Source organism: Panthera uncia (assembly GCF_023721935.1).
Source record: "Panthera uncia isolate 11264 chromosome D3 unlocalized genomic scaffold, Puncia_PCG_1.0 HiC_scaffold_8, whole genome shotgun sequence".
In the NCBI taxonomy this organism is placed as follows: Eukaryota; Metazoa; Chordata; class Mammalia; order Carnivora; family Felidae; genus Panthera; species Panthera uncia.
Window position 1 is genome coordinate 45117186 of NW_026057586.1, and position 20030 is coordinate 45137215.

The 20030-nt window shown below is 36.8% G+C and overlaps 1 protein-coding gene across 3 annotated transcripts in view; it reads right to left on the reverse strand.

The window, feature by feature from the left end:
- TAF4B (TATA-box binding protein associated factor 4b) overlaps positions 1 to 20030 on the reverse strand; it is a 179573-nt gene that overhangs the window by 158704 nt on the left and 839 nt on the right. For 2 of the 3 annotated variants that reach the window (XM_049620318.1, XM_049620317.1), the window contains exons 2-5: positions 6664 to 6809; positions 4481 to 4588; positions 483 to 647; positions 258 to 380 (exon numbers count right to left, since the gene is read on the reverse strand). In XM_049620318.1, coding sequence (XP_049476275.1) covers positions 258 to 380; positions 483 to 647; positions 4481 to 4588; positions 6664 to 6809 — 542 coding nt within the window. Of the gene's footprint in view, positions 1 to 257; positions 381 to 482; positions 648 to 4480; positions 4589 to 6663; positions 6810 to 8072; positions 10879 to 20030 lie in introns of those variants that run through there. The other variant, XM_049620319.1, reaches the window with a different exon arrangement.

The following is a 20030-nucleotide window of genomic DNA, read 5'->3' on the forward strand; positions in this document are numbered from 1 at the left end:
TCGAGTCCCACCTTGAGCTCTGTGGTCTACTTGAGATTCTTTCCCTCCCTCTCTCGATCTCTCTCTCTCTCTGTCCCTAACCCCTGCATAAAGCTTTCTCCCAAAATAAACTTAAAAACAAAACAAAACAAAAAAAACCAAACCATAGCTTGTCAAAAAAATCCATCTAACATAAACCTCACTTAAAGATACATCCCATTTAAAACATGTTCTAAGAATTCTCACGGAATTTTCACGTTTTCATAATACTAACTTACCAAAAGTTGTTCCACCAGTTTCTTCACATTCTGCCCCATTTCTGGGGACTGTGATCCACTACACGCTAGTTTTATTAACATGGCAAGGAAGTTTTTACACTTCTTCACATTTTCTAGCATCGCCTAAGTAAAGAAATATACATAAAACACAAATGTTAGCTAAAAACAGAATTCAAGAAAATCTGTAAAGAGCTGTACTCACATAAGGTGGAAGTGAGAGCTTACCGGAGAAAGATTTGCCTGAGCAGCTGCTGAGTTCTCTGCTTTGAGACTGGGATCATTTGAGAGGGCAGGTGATGCTCCCAAATTTGAAGGCTTCAGGGTAGTTACAGAATTCAAAGGCTTTCCAGGAGTAACTGTGACAACACTGGCTGTTGGCACAGCCACAGACTGAAATTAAGAGTAGTGTATATTTAGATACATTTACTATAATATATATATCACAGCTGGTGCCTCATTTCACACTTATGAGACTACAAATGGATCTTGACATCTTTGCTTTCATGTTATGTTCTACTAGTGTAAGCCAATGGCACACTGCTGTAAGAGCTCTGGACTTTAACAGATCTGGGTTTCATTCTCATCTACCTACCTACTTTTCATTGACATCTACTGAGTGTTGTCCTCAAGCAAGTAATCCCTTGACTCCTGTCTATAAAAAAATAGACACCTACCTACTCTCCTAGGGTTGTTTGTGAAAAATAGTACCAAGCATATGGTCCTCAAAAAACATTATTAATACTTCTCTAAAAAGAATTTGAAATAGTCTTTATATGAAAATATAGGATTTCCTATTCTATAATTTTCTGCTTAAGTATAAAGTAGAGAGATCTATTGATCATCTTGTATTCAGATAAGCTTTTATTAGACTATTAAACATAATAAATATTACAAACTGTGATATCTTACTTTCACAGTGAAAAGAATTTTGGTTATTCTACCCTCTATTGAAATGAGGTGTGATTCTAGCGCCACCTGCAGGATAAAAAGTTTAATACAAGAAATCACAAGTCAGGCAGTTAAAAACTTAGACAACTATATTGAGATAAAGCAACAATCTTATTTTAAAACAAACACTGAAAGTAACAGAACAGGAGTCAAGTTTAGGGGGATCAGAAGACAAGAGTATTTATAATTCATGCAGAAAACTGAACAATGCACCATCACTTTAGTTGAAATACTTGTATACTAAGGCATACAACACAAAAAGTTCAGGTTGCAATGTCCTTCAAGAAAATTCCTTTGGTAACAGTCCCAATAAGTGAATTAAAATGTACACCAAACTGCCCACTTTAGAAAGACTGGAGCATATATTAGACAAGCATATATTAGAAAAGACAAGGGTAAAAATGGGAAAGAAATTAAAAACCCTGATTAATGATGAAGACTAGAATGAATGATGAAATGTTAAAAAAAAGTTAAATTAAAAATTGCAGCTAAATCTTCAACTTTTATATACCCCTTTGTAAAAAACAGTGCAGATAAAATCTCATTTGCTGAAAATTAGACAGAGTGTTTATTATTCTTACTGATATTGTAATTCTCAAGGGTTAAAATTTCAAATTGCCCCATCCAAAGCAATAAAGAATAATGCTTAAGAACATAGAGGCTGGAAGAATGAAATCCTGCCATTCTCAATGATGTGGATGCAGCTAGAGAGGATGGATGCTAAGTGAAATAAGTCAGTCAGAGAAAGACAGATACTATTAGATTTCACTCATATGTGGATTTAAGAAACAAAATAGGTGAGCTTATGGGAAGGGAAAAAAAAAAGAGAGAGGGAAGCAAACCACAAGAGACTCAATGGTAGAGAACAAACCGAGGGTTGTTGGAGAGGAGGTGGGTGGGGGGATAAGCTAAATGGGTAATGGTATTAAGGAGGGCACTTGTTGTATTGAGCACTGGGTGTTATATGTAAGTGATGAATCACTAAATTCTACTAAAACAGATATTACACTGTGTTAACTAACTAGAATTTAAATAAAAATTTGGGGGAAAAAATTGCAGCTACGTTAGTAAAATTTTATTAAATATAAGCAGATCTCAAAGGCAACAATAAAAATGAGTCTCCCTCCTATTCCTAGCCTTAGTCTTGCTCTTCAAGGACAACTACCGTGCAGTTTCTCTGAATCTTTTTGGAGACTGTCTAAAAACTTTTCCAGGTCAATATACAATAATGAAATACTCTTCCTTCAGCTGAGTCTATATTCAGTTGAGTCTAGATTTATACTCTGCCCTTAATTCCTTATACTACTTTATTTAAGAACATATAATCTAAAACTTTAGCTGGTAATTATGATTACTTTCCAGGACAATGGGAAGTGTTCATTGGGGAACCTCAGGGTTCCTCTCCCTCATGAAGTAAAATAAGGCTCAATGAAATGTGAGCTCAGAAAAAGCATACTATTTTTTGTGAACAGATGAAGGATTTATGGCATTTCCACTTTCCTTGTCAATGTTTAATGGTCTCTAGTACAAAATCTGTCTTTCATAACTCTTTCTAATATAGTTACTAGCTGTACCTTACCAGATATCTGCACCTTCCATGCCAATTCTAACTCTTAAAAGGCATAGAGAGGTACACAATCCCAGTCTTACTCTACCTACACAATCCCACTGCAGTAATGGATGGACCATCTCAAACTCAATCATAACTTCTGATATTCTCGACCAGCCCATGGTATTTCCATGCTTTGCAAGACTGCACTGGCACTGATTATGATTGTCGGCGGGGGGGGGGCATGACCTAAAAGCTGGCATCCTAGTAAAGTATTAGAACAGCCTGCAGAAGGCACAGGTGAAGTGCAAACTCAGAGGCAATACTCAATGATGATCGGATTCCATCCTCCAAGACTAAGTGTACTAACTGTATCAAGAAATCCTTTATGGTACTATGTCTCCAATAGGACAAATACATGAAAATCAAGGAATCAAGGAGTAAAGGGATGAATGGAACCACTTATCACTCCCAAAGACATGCTGGGGGACCATGTGCTTCCCATTTTTGCCCACAGGGGGCACACTTTCACCAGAGGACACAACAAGAGTTCCCATAAACTAGACACCATGACTGCCTCCTGGGCACCTCAGGTTTCTTACGTCCAGGAACATCAGTAAAGAGCTTATCATGACAGGGGTAAGTGACCTGACATCTGGAATAGGTAGGGTTGCTATCTTACAATGCAGACTGAGAGGAGTATGTGTGGTGAATCCAAGGGATCTGCTTAAGTGCCTGTTGGTATTTCCTTGCCCAATTGTAATGATAAATGGACAAGTACAGCAACTCTTGTCTCAAAAGAGCATAGTGATTAAGACCTCAGATCCCTCAGGGATGAAAATCTGGTCCCACTACCAGTTAAGCTACCAAGACCAGTAGAGTTATTAGTTGAGAATGAAGGGAATCTAGAATGGATAGGATAGTAAAGGAGGGAGATGATGAGTATCAGCCACAGCAGTGAGGACTGTAGTTCATCCTATAACCTCCTCTTCTTTGTTTCCCCAAGGAAGAAACCCAATGGAATTCCAAAAGATCTGGTCTCTAACAACGTATAAGGAAGTAGATACCAGTGATACAAGGAGTAAACTTTGCAATACCATCACAAGGACATCTGTGTTGTCCCAGCTGTTGGGAATGCTATTACATAGGCTACAGTTGTCAGTTATTTCAGGGTTTGCCTCAACTACAGAGAATTATCTTGCCCAATAGCACAACTCTCCCTGTGGAACTGACATCCAATGACTGATCACAGAGTGGGAATTAAGGACCAGCTGACCAAAGCTGGCACATAGTAGGACAACTCTGACAAGCCATATTTACTCCAATGTTCCCCACCTGATTGGTGGAGTCTTTACTGGGCCTACATCTAGTTCAAAGTCTTAGTCTCCTTCCCTTCCACAAGTATCAATAACTAATAAGTATCCCCTACACCAAAGGGGATGTCCTAGCACCTGCTTCTAAACACTATCACACATGGCTATTGGGTGTGTTTGTATTAATTTAATACATTCAAGTAAAATTAATATTCCAAGAGCACACACCATGTTTATCCTGTGTTTCCACACCTCCAACCGTTCCCACCCACTTTGGTGTCACCAAATATCACTGAATTGCTCAAGGTTACACGGTTGTTGTGACAACCTACATATCTAGCAGGAAACAACTAAATAAAGAAAGATGAGAGAATAAGCAGTGCACACATGGACACAAGTCAGTCACAACTTACCTGTACTGAGGAAGGCTTTGGAACCGTGGTTACCACAGTAGTTCCTATTTGTGCCAACTTTTTAACAGGTGCCACTGCCACTTTCTTAACTAACTGTGAACCAGAATTCTAAGGGGGTGAGAGGGGGAGGGGAGAGAGATAACAGAATCATCAGCATTAGTAATTTTAAATCAATCAGTACTATGGTGAACATTAAACATTAAACCACTTCGGAGTGCCTGGATGGCTCAGTCAGTTAAATGTCCAACTTTGGCTCAGGTCGTGATCTCACGGTTCAGGAGTTTGAGCCCCACGTCGGGCTCTGTGCTGACAGCTCAGAGCCTGCTTTGGATCTTCTGCCCTGTCTCTCTGGCTCTTCCCCACTTGTGCACACGCATGCTCCCTCTCTCTCTCTCTCTCTCTCTCAAATAAATAAATATTAAAAAAAAATTAAAACACTTCACCACAGCAAACTCCGTTGTTATAACTGGCTTTATATAGCCTTATAGGTTTTAAGCATATTCTCCACTGCGAACCTACCTGGTCAACTGGCAAACTGACACTACTTCATACTCCTTAAGGAGGCAACTGATTTAGCAATATCACAGTTTTTTAGCATTAAAATCTTAAACTTTACTCTTTGGCTCATACAGAAAACATATAGTTGTTTTTTTTGGTTTTTTTTTTTAAGAGAGAACACAAGTTGGGAAGGGGCAGAAAGAAAGAAAGAATCTTTTTTTTTTTTTTTAATTTTTAATGTTTGTTTATTTTTGAGAGAGACAGACAGAGAGCAAGGGAGGGGCAAAGAGAGAGAAACAGAACCTAAAGCAGGCTTCAGGCTCTGAGCTGTCAGCACAGAGCCTGATGCGGGACTCAAACTCACAAACCATGACATCATGACCTGAGCCGAAGTCGGACACTTAACGGACTTAGCCACTCAGGTGCCCCAAAAGAAAGAATCTTAAGCACCCTCCACGCCCAGTGGGGAGCCTAGCACTGGGATCTGAGCTCAATTTCATGAACCTGAGATCAATTTCCTGACCTGCGCTGGAACTGAGAGTTGGATGCTTAACCAACAGAGCAGAGCTACTCAGGCACCCCAAAAACATATGGATTCTTATTTAACATTATTAAAATAGTCTGCTAATCTATCTTCTCAACTCACAGCAGTTAGATAAAGCAAACTAGAAAAGAAAGGAGCAGGGGCACCTAGGTGGCTCAGTAGGTTAAGCATCTGACTTCTGCTCAGGTTATGATCTCACAGTTTGTGAATTCAAGGCCCACATGGGGCTCTGTGCTGACAGATTGGAGCCTGGAGCCTGATTCATATTCTGTTTCTCCCTCTCTCTCTGCCCTTTCCCCACTTGTGCTCTGTCTCTTTCTCAAAAAAAAAGAACAAAAAGGAAAGGAAAGGAAAGGGAAAAGAAAAGAAAAGAAAAGAGGGAAGGAGCAGCTATCATTGAAAGATACAGTAACATAGAAAATGAGAACATAGAATCAAATATTAGAGGAGAGCACAAAATGGGGGGTGAGGGTGGCAGACAGACTGCCAGAGGATATTACCACAGAACACTATGCGATCTTTCATTAGGATGAACCTGACTCATCAAGAAAATGCTATACTACATTCAGCATTTTTTATTTTACCAGAGAAAGATGTTATAATATGACACACACATACACACACACACACACACACACACACACACACACACACACATATATATATATTTTTTTTACCTCTGCCACACAAGATAAGCTTCAGTTAGTTACCTAAAAAGATTACCATGTATGTAAAACAAACCATTTTCTAACAACGCTAAATTAATGAACTATTTCGGACTTCTTAAGAAGTCATTCCTATAAGATACAGATACAAATGAATAGTATAAAACTGTAGTGTTAATGTCTTACCACAAATTAAAATTGAAGCATATTTTCTTTCCATTTAGACATGCAAAAAGCCCTTTTAACATTCCCCTGAGAAATAAAAATCTTTGAGTATGAAGACTGAATCTTTATTATTTTAGCAATTACCAAGTGACAAAACCAAACATCTTGATTAACACAAAGAAAGTGGCTCAATTCAAAAAGTTGAGCAGAATCATCTATTATTTTTATTCACAAATACACATATATTTACATGAAGATACCAGCTAGAAAACCAAGAATTAAAAAAAAAAACAAACCCTAAGGTACATTACCGGCACTGTACAGATTTTGACGGTATGAGTATTCGTTGGTATAGCTGGCCTTGAAGTTATGTTAGTAGTGGTCTCTGCTCTTGTCACAGCTTGCTGAGGAGATACCAACATCAACTGGCCACTGTTACTTTTGATTAAAACTGTTCCTAGAATTAAAAGAAAAAAACCATGACCTCTAAGCTAATAAATAAAACATAAGCATCATATATTTTGTGTTCTGACCATTTCTTTCATATTGTAAAATGTCTGAACAAATGATTAGTACACACTAAATTCTATGTACACTAATTACCATAAATAATATGGAAAAATGTTTTCACTCAAAGCTACTTAAAATATTAGAAGTCCAAGCCTATGGCCCATACTCTTGAAGAAGTCAAAACACTTTTTCTTCATGACTTCAAACTGTAAAACTACAGTAAGTAAGATGATATGGTAATGGCACCAGACTACACAAAGTGACCAATGGAATAAATTAGAGAATTCCAAAATAGGCTCAGGCAGATATGTCATATCAAATTTTCCTAAGAGGCACTGCAGATTAGTGAGGAAAAGAGCAGACCACTCAATAAGCAAGGTTGGGTCAATTAGTTATTTACATGGAAAAGATTAAAAGTGTCATACCACACACAAAACCCCTATGGCATTAAGAATACAAAGGCAAAAAGTAAAACCTTTGAAACTCTTAGATAATATACAAAATGATCTTTCCGAACTTGGGATAGGGAGACTTTCTTAAATAAATTTGACACATTCTACTATACCAAAAAAAACTTTTGTTTACCAAAAGACACTACCAAGCAAAAAAACAAACTACCAAACGGAAAAAAAAAATTTTTAGTTCACTTATGTTTGAAGAATGAATATCAAAAATGAACAAAACACAGATGCCAATGACAGGGAAAGGTAAATTAAGACCACAGTGAGATATCACTTTATATCTACCTAGATGGGCAAAAATTAAGAAGTCCAAAGACAACATTAAGTGTTAGATGTGCAGCAACAAGAACTCTAACATCCTGATGATGGTAATGTAACATGGTAGAATTGCTTTGTTCAACTTTACATGATTGTGCCAAACTGATTCCCATTTGTACTCTCTAACCCAGTAGTATTTCTAATCTAAAGAAATTCTTGTCCATGTCAGTAGGAGGCACAAACGAGAATATTCACAGTTGATGTTCCATTTCTGGAATGGGAGCATCAAGAGCTCAACAAACCTGCCCCCTAGCAAAGCAAGCATAACTGGTGAAAATTATTTTTAAAAACATCATTTAGAGTCTTTGGAAATTGCCTGAAGGCATACAGAAAATGACTACACCATTATTAAAGAGGATTTACTAAAACTCCGTAAGAACAGCAAGAATCTGTGGCATCTGAACCATGACCTGCTCCCTTTTCCTTCTCACATCAGGCAGTGTGGTCAACACAGGGCCTCTTCCTCTCCCAAGCTCCCAGTTGAGGCTACGGTATCTTCCTGGAAGGAGCAGGCCACCAGCATTTCTGATCTCCCCCACACTGAGCTGCATACAACAGAGGACAAATTTGAGATAAGTGTATCCAAAAGTTTCCAGGCTTCTTCTTTTACTCATCTCTACTCATAAAAGGAAGGCTCTACACCTCAGGGATGGAACACTAAAAATATCTGGACCCCAGTGTCCTTCACCCTAGTTATTTTGTAGGAGTTATTCCATGCTGGGAGAGGTAAGCAGGTAAGATCAAAGGCTACCACCCATGCCTAGTACCCCACTCCTAAAGCAGGGATATTGCCCACAGAGAAGTATGCCACAGTCCTGGTCCCCGCTCCAAATATCTCCCCAGAGAAGCTGACTTTATTTCAACACAGCATGGGCAAACTCAAAGGTAAGAGCACTCTCAAATACAATAAACAATTAAAAGAAGGATGGTAGCTTCATGACCCATACAAGATAGGTAACAGGCCTAGCTCTAGTTTACCAGAGAGAACCAGATAAAGAGATAACTAAGAAGGGTCTTCCTGATGTCAGAACAAACGTGAAACAATAAACCTAAAAAATTAACCAGTAAAGGAGCCTAAATTTAATTGGATCAGACTGTGGAGCAAGCTAGGCTCTAGGGCATTGTTGAAAAAAATAGGGCAATTGGCTGGCAACCAATAGAGCTTAATAGCTATGTGTGGTTATCAACAGAGAGGCACAGCTAAACAGGATTCAGAGAAAGTCAGAGAGAGCCCTGCTAAAACCAAGGCTGTGCCCTCTGAGGTGCAACTCAGTGGCTTCCCATTGTAGGGAAAATAGATTTCACTAACAATCTAGCCAAACAACAATAATACACTCAAGGGAATAGGGGACAGTACCCAGAGTTGCTACAATATATTACTTTTGAATAGCAAATTACAGTACATGCAAAGAAAAAGAAAAGTGTGACACACAGGAAAAAAAGGCAAAGCAACAGAAACCACTCACGAGAGAGACTAGATGTTAGTTTCTAACAACAGAAACTTCAAAGTAAACATTATATATTTGTTCAAAAGACAAAAGGAAACCATCTTAAAAAAGCAAAGGAAGGTATGATGAGATCACCAAATAGAGACTATCCCTAGAGAGATAGGTACCATAAAAAATAACTTCTGTAGTTAAAAAGCACAATAACAAAAAATTCACTAGAGGGGTTTGACAGTGAAACTGAGTAAGTAGAAGAAAGATCAGTGAACTTGAAGATAGATCAACAGATTATTAAATCCAAAGAAAGGAGAGGAAAAAGGAATAAAGAAAAATGAACAGAGCCTCAGAGAAATGTGGAACACTGATAGGCACCACAACACGGGCATAATGTGAGTACCAGAGAGGGAGAACAAGAGAAACATAAAGAGAGAGAGGTAAAGAAACAGAAAAACATTCAAAGAAATAGTGGCTGACTGAGCCACCCAGGAGCCCAGACATTTTTGCCTTTTGATTGAATTATTTAGACCATTCACATTGCATGATATATAGTTGGGTTTAGGTGTGCCATTTATTTTTGTTTCTGTATATTTCCTCTCCTTTTTGTTTCTCTCTTTTTTTCCCCTGATTTCATCTGCATTAAGTGAGTATTTTCTAGTGTAACACTTAAATTTCTTTATAATTTTTCAATACATATATTTAGAGGTTCTATAGGCTACAATAGAGTTTGCAATATATATCGTATTAGAATTTATTTCACGTCTGTATTAACTTATTTGGGTGAGATATAGAAACATTTCTCCTATTTAGCTCATTTTCCTCTCACTTTTATTTTTGTGCTATTATTGTTCTATATATTGTATCTAGATATATTAGAAACCCAACAATACCTTGTTATTATCACATAATATAACTGTATGGTTTTTAAAGAAACTGACAGAAGAAAGGAGCAAAGGATGTATTTGTAGCATTTGTTTCATTACTTTTGCATTTGCCATTTCTGGTTTTCTTCATTTGTTCCTATGGATTTGAGATTTCATCTAAGGTAATTTCCTTAGTGCAATACAACTTTACTCCTACTCACTTTCTGTTGTTATTCACAAATATATTATTTTAATGGTATAGTCCCAACAATATAATTATATACATACTGTTCTATACAATTGGTTTTTAAACAATTTTTTAAATTAAGAGAAGAAAGAATTAACATACATTTATATTGTCATGATTTCGGCTCAAGTCATGACCTCATGGTTCATGAGTTCGAGTCCCATATCAGGCTCTGCACGGATAGTGGAATTCTTGGAATTCTCTCTCTCTCTCTCTCTCTGCTCCTCCCCTGCTCACATTCTCTTTCTCAAAATAAATAAACTTAAAAAAAAAAAGATATACAACAGCAACCATAAGAAAACTAGAGTGGTCAGACCAATATTAGACAAAATAGACTACGTATGTTACTAGAGATAAAGAGGGGCATTTTATAACTGATGTAACACCCAATGGGTCAGGAATATGAATATGTACCCAAAAACAAAGCCCAAAATATACAAAGCAAAAGCTGATGTAAGCGAAGTGAAAAACAGAAATTCAATGATAATAGTTGAGAGATTTCAATACCCCACTTTCCACAACGGATAGACAACTATATAGAAATCAACAAGGAAATCAAATACTTGATCAATACTATAAACCAACCAACCAAACACATCCATAGAATACTCCACCCAACAACAGCATTCTCCATAAGTGCACATGGAACATTCTCAATGTTAGGACATAAAATAAGCTCCAATAAATTTAAAAAGACTAAAATCATACAATGTATAGTCTCCAACTACAATGGAATGAAATTTTAAATCAGTAACAAAAAGAAATTGAGGGAATTCACAAATATTTAGAAATTAATTACTTCTAAGTAATCAGTTGGTCAATGAAGAAATCACAAGGAAAATTGGAAAATACTTTGAAAGGAGTGAAAATGAAGACATAATATACCAAAATTTATAGAATGCAGCTAAAGCAGGGTTTAGTGGGGCATTTATAGTCATAAATGATGGTATTTAAAAAGAAAAAAGATTCAAATCAATAACTTAAACTTCCATCTTAAGATACAGGGTTGGGGGGGCAGCAAAATAAAAACTAAAGCAAGCAGATGAAAAGAAAACAATGAAGATTAAAGCAGAATTAAATAGAGTATAAAAACAAAGGAGAAAAAGAAAAGCAAAAGTTGGTTCTGGGAAAAGACCAACAAAACTGAAAAACCTTTACCAGACTGCTCAAACTACTAAAACCAAGAATGGAAAAAAAAAAAAAAAAGAGAGAGAGAGAATATTACTATTAATCTTATAGAAAGATGGATAAAGGAATACTGTAAGCAACTGTGAATCCATAAATTAGATGACATATATGAAATAGGCAAATACCTAAAAACAAAAACTACTATAACTGACTAAAGAAAATAGGCAACCTGAATAGGTCCAACAAATGAATTTAATTATTAATCAAAAAGTGTCCACAAGATACGCCCAGGTCCAGATGGCTTCACTGGTGAAGTCTATCAAAAATCCAAGGAAAACTTGATACAAATCATTCACAAACTCTTCCAAAAAAGTAGAAAAGAATGAAGCACGTCTCAACTCATTCTGCAAGGTCAGTATTACCATGATACCAAAACTAGACAAGGACATCACAAGAAAACAGAGACCAATATGTCTTATGAATATAGATACAAAAATTTCCAACAAAGTACTAGCAAACTGAATCCAGTAGCACAAAAAAGTAATATCACGTAATATCCATCTCACTGCATAAGGCTGGTCTAACATAAAAAAGTTACTACAAAACAACCTATCAAAATAGGACAAAACCACATGATCATCTCAACAGATGCAGAAAAAGCATTTGACAAAATCTAACACCCCTTTTATCATGATGAAAACACTCAATAAAATAGGAATAAAAGCAAACCTCCTCAAACTGATAAAAGAGATCTATAAAAGACTCACACCTAACATCATATGTCATGGTGAAGGACTAAATGATTTCCCTTTAAGATTAGGAACAAGACAAAGATTACTGATGAGGAATGAGACAAGGATACCTGCAATCACTGCTTCTATTCCACATTGTATTCAGAGTTCTAACCAGGGCAATTAAGCAAGAAAATGAAATAAAAGGCATCCAAAGAAAGAAGTAAAATTATCCATTCACAGATAATACAATCTTATATACAGATATCATATAAATCCATGAAAAAATATTAAAACCAATAAACAAGTTCAGCTAGGCAGCAGGATACAGAATATATAAAAATCAGCTGTATTTTTATATACATTTGCAATGAATGACTAAACGGAACAAAGAAAACAATTTCATTTACAATAGCACCAAAAATAATAATATACTGGCAAGTTTAACAAAGTAAGTATAACACCAATACTCTGGAAACTACACAAAGCTATTTAAATTTTTTTTGAGAGAGAGATAGAGGGCTTTGACACGTGAGCAGGGGATGGGTGGAGAGAGACTCTTCAGCAGTATCTACACTTATTGGTGGAGCCTGGAGCAGGGGTGGGGGGTTGCATCTTATGACCCTGAGATCATGATCTGAGGCGAAATCAGGAGTGGGACACTTAACCAACTGAGCCACCCAGGTGCCCCCAGAAACTACAAAATGCTGTTGAAGGAAATTAAAGACCTAAATAAATCAAGTGGCTCAGTCAGTTAAGTGTCCCACTTCGGCTCAGGTCATGATATCACGGTTCTTGAGTTCAAGCCCCTCATTGGTCTCTGTGCTGAGAGCTCGAGCCTGGAGCCTGCTTCTGATTCTGTGTCTCCCTCTCTCTCTGCTCCTCCCTCACTCATTTTCTCTCTCAAATAAATACACATTAAAAAAAAAAAAAAGACCTAAATAAATGGACACTTCATATTTGTGGATCTAGAGACTTACTACTTACCTTGTAGGATCATTAAAGGGGATTAAATAAGACAATACTTTTGAGCAGACTTTTGAACTTTAAAGTTATCAATTGTAGTAGTTGTTATTAATGTCAAAAGGTCTACAATACAAACTTTTCTTCTAGTAAGTACTCAAAACAGCAGTAGGAAGTAATATTAGAATAGTTGCAGACAGACAATACTGAGAATAAAATAACAAGAGCTCATCTAAAGTCAATGCTCTTCTGACTGAAGTGTTTATCCCAAAAGTCCAATTCCAATGAGCAACAACCTAGTGAAACGCACTTAAAAACACACAAAGGAAACTGAACATTAGTCTCTTTTGTGAAAACCACCTACCAAGCCTCTGAATCAAATCCTAATAAATATGATTCATTTTCCAAACATAAAAGGATACACAGTTTTGCCTACTTATCCTACAGAAATGTTAAAAAAAATTAATTACACATTAGGTTACGGAGCACCTTTTCTCTAAAAATATTAAGATGTTAAAGTGTAGGGGCGCCTGGGTGGCTCAGTTGGTTAAGTGATTAACTTCAGCTCAGGTCATGATCTCGCAGTTTGTGAGTTCGAGCCCTGCATCAGGCTGTGCTGACAGCTCAGAGCCTGGAGCCTACTTTGGATTCTGTGTCTCCCCCTCTCTCCACCCCTCCCCGGCTCACGCTCTGTGTCTGTCTGTCAATAATAAATAAACGCTAAAAAAAAAAAATTAAAAAAAAAGTGTAAAGTGGTCTGGTATCCACCTTCTATCTGGTACATAATTTAACATACTCTATTCATCTGCCCAGTGAACTATTATATGCCAAGTTGCCTTTCCTATTTTGTCTTGGTTGCAAGTTGATCCAGATGGTGGTTCTAATTTGTCCATATTCCCAGCAATGGTAAATAGTAAATACTGAAAGAATAGCAGGCCCATCCAAATCTAAGAGTCAGAAAAACTTTAGAATTCATCTATTGTAACTTCACATCTATACATAACTGCCTGACTGGTGACCTTCTAGTCTCTATTGAAATAAGTCCAGAATTAGGAAGGTAGAGAGGTATAAATGCCCCTTCTTCACAAGTAGATTAGAAATACAAAGTTATTCCTTAATATGGAATCAAAATATTCTTCCCATTAATATTCAGAGATAGGATGTTCCCTTGTGCAATCTCACAAAATAAGCTTACTTTCATTACCATAGGACAGTACTTTGAACACTTAAAGGCAGCTAAACATACCCAAAGTTGTATTCTTGCTCAGGCACCATGGCCCCAATTCCTTTAATTTTTCAAATCAGTTTCACTTATTGAGCTTAAAGTCACTTAAATTTCTCTCTCAGTCTAATAATTCTTTGAGTGAGTAAAAGAAAAAATTAAAATCAATCAGTAAGTTTTTATCCCAGGTTCTACTATCAGTTATGGCACATCTCCTCTATCCTCCATTTACACCGTTGATTTGTCAAAACAGAACTTCTATTTACCTTTACTAAATTTCACCTTTTAAAAGTGGGATGTTTCCAGGTGATTTTACTTTCTTTTTAACTTGTCATATTTGTTTTTATACGTGCATGTATTAGTTTACAAAAATAATACTGTTGGAGAAAAATTAAGCCCGGAATAATTTATGGAAATTCTCAGAATCTATTTGATTTTCAGGAGAGGAACTGTGTCTACCTTATTTACCACTGCACTCATGGTAATGAGCATAGAACCTAGCATATACTTAACACTGACATATATAAGTTAAAAAAATATATGAATAACTTTAAAGCACTCTTATTTCCTTGATCCAGAAATTCCAAAGTTCTTATTATCTGTCCCAAGAAAATAATCAACACACACACCACAATCTAAATACAAAACATCTGATATACTTTTATTTGTAAGTAATTTTCTTTTTTTAATGTTTCTTTTTAATTTCTTTTAATGTTTATTTATTTTTGAGAGAGAAAGAGAACGAACATGAACAAGTGGGAGAGGGGTAGACAGAAAGGGAGACACAGAATCAGAAGTTGGCTCCAGGCTCTGAGCTGTCAGCACAGAGCTCGATGCAGTGCTTGAACCCATGATTGGGAGATTATGACCTGAGCTGAAGTCAGATGCTTAACCAACTGAGCCACCCAGGTGCCCCTATAAATAACTTTTTAAACAAAAAAAGCATAAGCAACCTAAATGAATAGAGAAAATGTTAAATAATGGATTACACACCCATTAAAATTAAGTTTCTGAGGTTATAAAATACAAATAGTCACTATATAATGGTAAGTGAAAAGCAGGATATAAAAATTATACAATAGAATCCCAATTATGTAAAATTAGAGGAAGCACACATACATTTTTTTCTCAAAGAAACTAAAAGCTTTAGGGGAGTGAAATGTTCTATATCTTGGAATGGTGGCTATACCTTTGTCAAATTTTTCAAAACTTACTGTAAATGGTTTCCATTTTAAAATAAATGTACATGTAAAAAACTGTAGCTCCATAAAGTTTACATAAAAAAAGGAGACTAAAAGATACACTTAAAATATCTGAGGATAATTTTTCAGTATTTTCCAAATTGTCTCTAACAAACATATAAAAATGGGGACACATAGACATTGAGGTTATTTCAAAATCCATCTTTTTGCATGGAGACCAATGCAGGGCTTGAACTCATGACTCCGAGATCAATATCTGAGTTGAGATTAAGAGTCGGATGCTTAACCAACTGAGCCACCCAGAAATCCAACCTCTTAAATTACAGTGAATTTGGTGGATGTCATACGTATTAGATCAACAGTGCCCAGAGTACCTATAGCCAACTGCTATACAGGTACCTTAAATACTCCAGACATGCCTGCTATGCAACTCTGTATTCCACACAAATGGTGTTCCCTAGAGTTCTGCAACATGTAGACCTATATACTTATCTTAGTTAATCCATATGATACTTCTGTGAAGAAGGTATGATCCAATTTTACACGTAAGAAAACTGATATTGAGGATGAGGTTAATAAACTTACCCAAGATCACAAAGCTAATAGGTGGTAGAGCTGGGATTCAAATCCAGGTCTGATTCCAAGGCCAATGTTCTGCCCTGTATTGCTACACTTCACTACTTTCCACAAAGGCTAACTCTCCAAGCCCCTTGTTATCTACAAATTTGATCAGCACACTTATTCCTTACTCTGTGGCCCTGAACTACACCTTCCCAGCTATCGTATACTATATACTTACTTTACTTCACAAAAACAAGAGCCCTCTTGGGCACAGTTATTCAGTAAGTAAAAAAATCTATAACATTATCATCCAGCCACATTTTTCTACATTTAAAGTCTATCTCTCTCCACTCAATTATAGGGCTCATCTTCTATTAACATTAATTAAAGTTAAGTCCGGAAAATTACTATTGGATTCCATAGGTACCCTTTTAAAATTAAGTATTAACATTGTTGATTACGCATTTGAACAATTTTCTGGGGATAAAAATTTGGTAATCCTATTAAAAGATTACCTTTTGAACCAGCAATTCCACTTCTAGCAATTTATTCTTTAAAATACACATTTATAGAACTGCGCAAAAAAAAAAAATAGAACTGCAAGAAAGTAGTGCAAACAATATCGATGTCTATGAACAGGAGAGTGGTCAAAAAATGATGGTACGTTGATACAATGGACTACTAAGGAATTTTTTTTTTTTTTAACGTTTATTTATTTTTGAGACAGAGAGAGACAGAGCATGAACAGGGGAGGGGCAGAGAGAGAGGGAGACACAGAATCTGAAACAGGCTCCAGGCTCTGAGCTGTCAGCACAGAGCCTGACGCGGGGCTCGAACTCACGGACCGTGAGATCATGACCTGAGCCGAAGTCGGACGCTTAACCGACCAAGCCACCCAGGCACCCCTAAGGAATTTTTTTAAAAATGAGGAAGATTTATACGTAGTAACATGAAAAGGGTAACAAATTGTTAACAGTAATACTCTGGTGAAGGGTGTATTACACTTCAGTATTGTTTTTTTGTTTTTTGTTTTTTTTTTACAAGAACATATGTCACTTTTATAAGCAGAATAAGCAAAGCAATCAAGAATAAAATACACTGATATGTGTAATGGCCCTTGGAACCCCTTAGGGGTTGCAGCCCTATTGCCCTCTGATCTCTCCACATATACTAATACGTGCATTCAAATTCTCCAGCCTCCTCTGAGCAAGGAACTTAGCTAGGTGCTGGATAATAAAGTCAGGGTCCCTACCGTCATGCAATACCCTGGATAATAAAGCCAAGAGTCCCTACCCTCATGTAATATCCTTTTGATGAAGCCAGGGTAGAAACAAGAAGCACTAGCTTTTCCAGTAACTGGTTCAGGAATCTAAGATCCAAATCCTATGCCATGTCTCAGCATGAAGGAGGTGATGAAAAAAGACCTGAAGCATTTTACAAGTTACTTTCACTAACTTCTGTACAGTACGACCGTCAAACAGAATCTACCACAGTTTATGACCTAACAGAAGCAACCAAATCCTTGATCATCATTCTCAAACAAGTGACAGAAGAGACACAGAATACCAAAAACAGAAAGAGCCACAGTCTGGCCTAAAATCCCACATGTTCAGAAAAGAGAAGACCAAGAAGACCAAAGAAATTACCAGAAACATTCAACAGAATAATTTTCAGAGCTTTGCTACAGCTTCTTTCATTTCCTCACAATGCCTCCCCTTTTTATTTCCAGCCCCTGCTCCCTAGAAAAACTTGTGGTGCATACGTATATTTTTAAAAACCAGTTCTGTTCATTGAGAAAATTCTGAAGTAAACAGAAATGAAATACTTAAAGTATTCATTACCTTGGAAAAAGAAGAGTGAACCTCTATATGTTTTAAGCATCCCTGAGTAATCAATTGCTAATCCTCAGGATATAAAAGAAACAGTACAAGACTCATAACTTTTACTGTGTTTTCATTTCATTCCTCAACTATTGGTTATCTTACTGTGCACTAATGAGAGCACAAATGTTAGTATGCTTTTCTGCCACCCACCAGCTGAAACTCCCAAAAGCTGCTCTTCAAAGCTTCTTCCCACCTCCTCTGTAAATAACAATTCCTAAAGGCAGTTTATGTCCTCTGTAGTGGAAGTTTCTCCACGGTCAATAGCCTAAAGTGTTTTTACTGTAGTGCACACCTAGGTTGTGGTCTTGGTTTATGGCTATGCAGCTCTGGTAAGTTTCAGTTTTGGTTTCTTTGTGTACAAAAGATTAGGCTCTAAAATTCTGTCACTCTTAGCTCTGATACTCAATTAGGCATAGTCTACACACACACCAAGTGGTAAGCATAGTGTGTAAAGAGTAAACAGACCCAGGGGCGCCTGGGTGGCTCAGTCGGTTAAGCGGCCGACTTCGGCTCAGGTCATCATCTCACAGTCTGTGAGTTCGAGCCCCGCATCGGGCTCTGTGCTGATGGCTCAGAGCCTGGAGCCTGCTTCGGATTCTGTGTCTCCCTCTCTGACCCTCCCCCGCTCATGCTCTGTCTCTCTCTGTCTCAAAAATAAATAAACATTAAAAAAAAAAAAAAAAAAAAAAAAGAGTAAACAGACCTGGAATTTGATTCCCTCTGACACCCATGAGGTGTCTGGCATTGGACAAATTATTTACGCTTAGAAACCTTTTTCTTTATTTGCTACCTATTATGACCAACAAAAAGAATATAAATATGAAAGTGTGTATAGCACGTATGCCAGTGATTACTGATTAGTTTCCACTTACCAGCAAGTTTTCACTCTTGACAGTTCCTCTATTTTAATGCTTTTTTGACTGTTTCTAAACAATCTTCACTGACAAGAATTTAGTTTTTAACAAATTAGGAGGTGATTTCATTCAAACACATTCATTAAGTACTTTACAAGTATATGCAGGATGACAATTTAGAACCGACAGAAAATGTATCCAGTGGCATACACGGCATAGCCTTAAATATATATATATATATATATATATATATATATATATATATATCTTGTAGAATACACAACTGAAACAGAACTTCATCAAAAGTGAAGAACATGATCTTTCCACAACATTCTTGATCAAATAGAACATTGGCTACAAAAGAGCCCCTATCATTTTGCTAGGGGATACTGAAATTTTGAATCAAATGCTTCACTCCTATACCATCTTTGCAGGTCTGAGATCCAAATACTACTAATAAAATAAACAGAAGACAATATAATTACGAGAAGAGTTCACTCCAAAGAATGTGAGATGTGTCTTTTTTCCCGGCTGAAAACTCCAAGACACCTTCAGTTGAGGAAAGAAAGCAGAACACTCAAATTTACAATATGCTGAAGAGTCACAAAGCAAAATCTTTACGTAAATCATGAAAAACAGCCCAAACATGTAGACCCTTCCATAAAAAGTGGTCACAGGCTAACTGCAGCATTCACACACTGCTTCAGATTTAAGAATCGCATGCCTCTGACAGGTCAACTCTGGCATTTGCTGGGAATGAGTGGTAATCTTCTAACTGAAAACTACAACCATCACACATCTAAAGATTGTGAGGGAAGCAGCATTATTCATTTCTGGTACTAGAAAAGCAGTGAACTTATTTTAGCTAGCTTAAATTTAAAATCCTCTTTTAGTCTTAACACACAAGAACTTAAACTTTAAAAAAAAAAAAGATATGGTTATCTAAGCATGTAGATATATAAATTGGTCTCTTCTGCACATGAAAATAAACTTTAGTTATATTCTATCTTCCCCCACCTAGGAGCTAGTGCCTCAAAGGTCCTCCTGAATATACTGTTCCAGCTTTCACTGTGTCACTTAGGTGAAAAGATTCTTTCCTTAAATATGGAAAGAAAAACTGTTGCAGTAATGACTCAAAGAGGCTATATCAATTGTAAAGCCAAATCACTGCCCTGCCAAGTCGATTATGAAAGGTTCTCTTAGCTGAGTTTTTTAAAGCTAACAGCATGAAGGCACAATCCGGAGCTGCGACGTTTCCCGTGTCACCACTGGCTGGAAAACCTGGAAAAGGTG